A 6,426-nucleotide genomic window follows, 5' to 3' on the forward strand; every position below is an offset into this window, starting at 1 on the left:
TCACAGCCACTTTACTACATTAACTATCTATTGTATTACTAGATGTACTGCTTATTGCATCCTGTCTTATTTGTCAGTTATGTCCTGTACTATCGTGACTTTTTTCCTTGAATTATGCCTATTGCCTTGTGCTGCAATGTCAGGAACTGTGTGACATAACAATACAACTTGAAACTTTTTGTCAGCCCTGTTGATGATATGGAAGAGGGAGACATCAAATCTACCCCCACCCCCCTTCTTGTGACCTCTCCCATGTTATGGAGTGTCTCTTTGTATATTTGGGTACTGAGGATCATTTGACTATAAAATGATAAGACAACGTCTGACTCTCTATTTGAATACTGGTGGTTGAATATTTCAATATTGATTATTGAATTGAATATTTAATATTTCCCCCCTCTTCTTCTAACTGTCATTTAGAATGTAACATGTCTTCATGATGAATTTGCAGGTGAAGTTGTTGACATTGGTTGTAAAAATCATTGTTGTTATGAATCCAAAAACAGTATTTGTCCTCAAAGGTGTTACACCACTACTGCAATGTTACATTTACATTTACATTTTTGGCATTTAGCAGACGCCTTATTCCAAAGCGACTTACAGTCAATACATTTGAAGCATGTGAATCAGCAGTCCACCATTCGTTGCAGGAAGAGTACTCTAGCTCGGGCCCGGGGCCACTGATAGAAGGAAAAACCTTCTCCCTATTATCGCCTTCTACTAAAAAAAAATATATATATTACTGGAGAAACTGAGAAACAGTACAAGGGGGGTAATAGAAGTTCTTAGGGACACAGTAGAGGGGAAAGCGGGTGTCTCTAGGAGACGTAGTGGTGAGGGTCAGAAGATGTCTCAGGAGGAGCAGTTAAGATGTAACCTGAAGAGATGGGTCTTCAGTCTACGACGGAAGATGGGTAGTGACTCTGCCGTTCTGACAGCCATGGGGAGCTCATTCCACCAGCGGGGAGCCAGTGTTGTGAAGAGACGTGATCGGGCAGCCCGACTGCTGTGTAGAGGAGGTGGGGCCAGTCGGCCAGCCGAGGTGGAGGAGCAGAGTGAGCGGGCAGGGGTTTGGGGGGTTACCATTTCCTTCAGGTAGGCAGGGGCTGTCCCTTTAGCTGCCTGGTATGCAAGCACCAGGGTCTTGAATCTGATGCGAGCTGCTATCGGGAGCCAGTGCAGGGTGCGAAGGAGAGGGGTGACATGCAAGTATTTGGGGAGGTTGAATACCAGCCGGGCAGCAGCATTCTGGATGAGCTGCAGAGGTCTAATGGCTGAAGCGGGGAGCCCAGCCAGGAGTACATTGCAGTAATCCAGGCGGGAGATGACCAGTGCCTGGGTCAAGAGTTGCGCTGCCTCTCTAGTAAGGAATGGTCGTATCCTTCTGATGTTGTAGAGGAAGAATCTGCAGGAGCGAGCCGTTGCTGCAATGTTCTCCGCACAGGAAAGTCGGTTATCCAGGATCACTCCAAGGTTCTTGGCTGTCAGGGAGGGGGTTACAGTAGAGTTCTCCACTGTGATGGAGAAGTCTTGGAGAGGGCAGGCTTTCCGGGGAATGAAGAGGAGCTCGGTCTTGTTAAGATTGAGCTTGAGATGGTGGTCAGCCATCCAAGTTGAAATGTCAGCGAGACATGCTGAGATACGGGTTGCCACGTATACATCAGACGGGGGGAAGGACAGGAAGAGTTGAGTGTCGTCTGCGTAGCTGTGGTAGGAGAGCCCATGTGAAGAGATTACCGAGCCAAGAGACTTGGTGTAGAGGGAGAAGAGTAGGGGCCCTAGGACGGAACCCTGGGGTACTCCAGTGGAGAGGGTTCGTGGAGAAGATAGCGATTCTCTCCAGGTCACCTGGTAGGAGCGGCCCGCCAGGTAGGAAGAAAACCAGGAGTGTGCGGTGCCAGAGATGCCCAGGTCTGAGAGGATGGAGAGAAGGATCTGGTGATTGACTGTGTCGAAGGCAGCAGACAGGTCAAGGAGAATGAGAACAGAGGAGAGGGAGGAAGCTTGGGCAGAGTGGAGGGCTTCCGTGACAGCAAGGAGCGCAGTCTCAGTGGAATGCCCAGCCTTGAAGCCGGATTGGTGGGGGTCTAAGTGATCCATCTTCCGGAGATAGTCAGTCAGTTGTTTAGATGCCGCGCGTTCAAGGGTTTTTGAAGGGAAGGAGAGAAGGGATGCAGGTCTGTAATTGTGGACAGATGATGGGTCAAGGGTAGGTTTCTTGAGGAGAGGCTTGACTCTGGCTATTTTGAAGGCCGCTGGGACAGATCCAGTGGATAGGGAGGAGTTGATTAGGGTGGTAAGGTAAGGAAGGATGTCGGCGGAAATGGATTGGAGAAGGGGGGAGGGGATGGGGTCAAGAGGGCATGTGGTTGCCCGCTTTGATGTGATAAGTGTGAGAATCTCATCGGGGGAGAGGGGGGAAAAAGATGACAATCCAGAGATCGAGTGTCGAGGGGAGAGTTTGGAAGGGGTGTTAGCATTGTTAGTGGGAACAGTGTTAGCATTGTTAGTGGGAGGAGGGAGCGGTGGGGGGAAAAAGGTGCTGCTGATGTCGTCCACCTTTTTTTCAAAGTAGGTGACAAAGTCATCGGCGGACAGGGAGGAAGGAGGAGGGGTTGGAGGTGGATTAAGGAGTGAAGAGAAAGTGGAGAACAGTTTTCTAGGATTAGAGGCAGAATAATGTATTTTTGAATGATAGTAGGATGTTTTAGCAGCTGATGCCGAGGAGGCGTAGTTGGCAAGGAGAGAGTGATAGAGGTTAAGGTCATCAGAAAGGCCAGTTTTTCTCCATTTCCTCTCAGCTGCTCTGAGCTCTAGTCTACAAGCATGTAGCGTTTCAGAGAGCCAGGGAGCTCGAGGAGAGGATCGAGCTGGCTTCAAGGTTAGTGGACAGAGGGTGTCGAAGGATGAGGTGAGAGCGGACAGGAGGGTTGAGGATGACGCATCAGTGGATAGAAGGGAGAAGGATTCGACAGAGGGTAGGGAGGATAGGACAGAAGAAGAGAGGGTGATGGGGGACAGGGTACGTAGGTTACGACGAGAGGGTCTTAAGTGGTTAGAGGCTGAGAGGGAAGAGGAAGTTTTGAGGGGAAGGGAGAAGGATATAAAGTGGTGATCAGAAACTGGAAGAGGGGTAACGGTAAGGTTGGAAGTGTGGGAAGATCTGGTGAAGACAAGGTCGAGCTGATTGCCTGCCTTATGAGTCGGAGGAGAGGGGGACAGGGTAAGGCCGAAGGAGAGGAGAAGGTCAAGTACTCCAGATGAGAGAAGCTTCTCAGATTGGAAATTGAAGTCACCTAATAGTACGAGCGGAGTGCCATCATCAGGGAAGGAGCTGAGAAGGCCATCCATCTCGCCTAGGAAGTCACCGAGCTGGCCTGGGGGGCGATAGATGACGACAATGTGGAGTTTGACCGGGGAGGAGACAAAAGCAGCATGAAATTCAAAGGATGTCTGCTCTCACAGTTCTGCTTTTGGATATCGGCTTCACCATTCAGAAATTACACCACTTTTTATGCATAGTTGCCTTGTTTCAGGCTAACAAAAAGTAATGGGACAAATTGATCAAATGCCCAAATTAAGCACTCTTGTTTAATATTTGGTGGACAATCCTTTGCATTCAATAACTGCCTGAAGCCTGCAACCCACTGATGTCACCAGACGCCAGGAATCTTCTGTGTTCTGCTGCCATCTTCAGCTGTCTGGTTTGAGGTCCTGTTTTGACTAAAATCTTATCCTCAGGAAATGAAATGTATGTTCAGTTGGATTTAAATCTGAAGATTGACAAGGCAACGCAAGGCATGGCAAGTTTATTTGTTTAGCACATTTTATACAACAAGGGCAATTCAAAGTGCTTTACATACAGCATTAAAAAAAAAGATTAAAGAAAAGAGGAGAATAGTAAACAGATTAATTACAGAGATTGTCGATGGGCCATGGATTGATCCTTGGGGAACCCCATATGTCATTTTAATTTTGTCAGACACAAAGTTGCCAATGGAGACATAGTAGCTTCTGTCCTGTAGGTAGGATCTAAACCAGTTTAGGGCAGTGCCCGAAAGTCCTACCCAGATTTGTAGTCTGTCTGACTACATCGCCTGCACCCTGTTTCACAGATGAGGTGGTATTTTCAAACTTTCCTCTTCACTTCGTTCCATGATAATAGTCATCTTATCTGTCCACAAGACCTTTTTCCAGACATCTGCAGGTTTTTTAGGGACTTTTTAGCCAACTGTAACTGTGCAGTGAAGCCTCTGTAGTTCGACTCTAGACGTATTCTGAGGATGGTAGTCTTTGACACATTCACGCCTACCATCACAGGCTTCCTCAGTTTGTAGGCCTCTCACTCGTAGTTTACATGGTTATTCTCAAGGTAAGCCAACTTCATTCAAAACTACATTTACAATGTCTACAAGCATCATCATTCAACATTCATGATTGGTTGTCTATATACAGTATAATCCCTACATAGGCCCTCTTGAACTTTATGTAATTCTCCACAAAGGGGCAGTGTAATCCTCTGTGAGACTTCCATTAGAACACCACAGATCTATTCCACTCTATCACTGGCTGTTTACATGGTTACATTTGCAAGGTCCTGTCCTCTCACATTGTCTTCCATTTGTCCCAAACAAGCTTTATTCAAGACTCTATTTTCAGCCAGCACAAAACGTTAACAAGAAATTACCACAGCGCTGTTTCACCTGCGCTCAGGTGGGTAGAGGAGCAGTAATAGAGGCGTGTTCATGACAATGAGCAGGTCAAGTGCCATCAGGTGTGCTGAAATATTCTGGCCTTGAAAATAGCAACATATTTCACAATATTAAAATGGAGCCCTAAATGTACAATATCTACAAGTATCATGATTCAGTATTCATGATTAAATGTTATATGTCCATATATCTCATGCATACATTAGGTTGTGATGAACTTCAATTAGAACATATCAATCACTTAGCTTGTTTCTTCTAGGGGGGTACCCCCTGTGTTTGAGTCCAACCCACTCCCTGTTGGCCCACTACAGATCCCGAGTGGCAGAAGGACGGTCTTCAACAGGGTGGTCCTGAAGGTCTTGCAGAGGAAAAAGTAGATGAGGGGGTCCAAGCAGATATTGCTGGCTGCCAGCAATATTGTGGTCTTTTTAGCAATTCGAAAGGCAGCTAATGTGCAACTGTTCTCTTTAGCAACCTGAAGGATGGTGTAGGGCAGACGTATAATGTGGAAGGGGGTGAAACACAGCAGGAAAACCACCAAGACAACAAACACCCTTATATTGGTCTTATGCTGCCCTGTCTCATTGCTGCTCCCTGAGTTCCTGTATGACTGGAACACCTTCCTGGTTATGCAAATATAGCAGAAGACAATTAGACAACACACAACCCAGTAAATCACATTGCTGACTATATTCACAATCTTGTGAAGATGGACACCTGATTCACTCTTCATTCTAATACAGAGTGGCCCAGTCTTATTTTCAGGATCCTGATTGGTCAGGATCATAGTGGGAATGGTGCTATATCCCAGTAACAGAATCCAGAAAAAGGCAGACATCATTTTGCCGACGATTAGCCTCTGACCCAGCAGCACGCCACAGGGCCTGATGATCTTGAAGAAGCGATCCAAACTGATGAGGCCCAGCAGGATGATGCTCATGTACATGCAGAGGTAGAAAATGACGCCAGCGTAACGACAGTAAAAGGTTTTTAAAACCAGCGGAGAGCTGGGAAGGTCAGTGGCCGCTACGAGAGGGATGGTCAAGGTCATGAGAAGGTCAGCAGCCACAAGGTTCTTCAGATACACCATGAAGGTGGAGGTGGATCGCAGGTGCAGACAGACCCAGGCTGCTACTCCATTGAGGATCAGAGCAGGGATGAACAGCAGGAAGAGGAGACCAGCTATGACCAAGTCCACGGCATCCTCATTAAAACCACAGTCCCACACAGGAGTAGGTGATGATGTCATGGTGACTGGTGTAGAGGAATCTGCAAAAAAAACTTTGTTAGATAAATGCCCCAAAAGAACATTGTGTTCACTGTGTTCTTCTAAGTCAGTCTAATTTTAAATTATGATTATTTGCATAACTGTCAAATGGAAATGTATAGTTTACATCGAAGGTATAGATGTTGGAAAATATAGATTAGATGGTAATACTATGGGTCATACTAAATTGTCTTATTTTTGTATACAGTGCCCTCCGTAATTATTTTGACAATACATTTGTTTTCCTGTTTTTGACTCTACTCCAAAAGTTTGTCTTTGAAATCAAACAAATCAACTTAGTATGAAATTAAAGTATCAATTCTCAGCTTTTATTTGAGAGTATTTCTATACATATTGGTTTCACCATTAGAATGTTTTAGAATATTTTTTATACGTGTTTATACATACATATGCACCAAAAGTATTAGGACAACTGACTTGACAGGT

At 45.8% G+C, this 6,426-nt stretch overlaps 1 protein-coding gene across 1 annotated transcript; it reads right to left on the bottom strand.

Moving 5' to 3' along the window:
* Window positions 1-4,953: 4,953 nt before the first annotated feature.
* On the bottom strand, window positions 4,954-5,961 carry LOC308158065 (P2Y purinoceptor 13-like; the record flags this gene model as incomplete). The annotated part of the gene is made up of 1 exon (XM_080531657.1): window positions 4,954-5,961. One exon carries the CDS (start codon window positions 5,959-5,961, stop codon window positions 4,954-4,956), a length of 1,008 nt encoding a protein of 335 aa, XP_080387783.1.
* Window positions 5,962-6,426: the final 465 nt, after the last annotated feature.

This window comes from Nansenia antarctica (assembly GCF_963989245.1).
Source record: "Nansenia antarctica genome assembly, chromosome: 5".
Lineage (NCBI taxonomy): Eukaryota > Metazoa > Chordata > Actinopteri > Argentiniformes > Microstomatidae > Nansenia > Nansenia antarctica.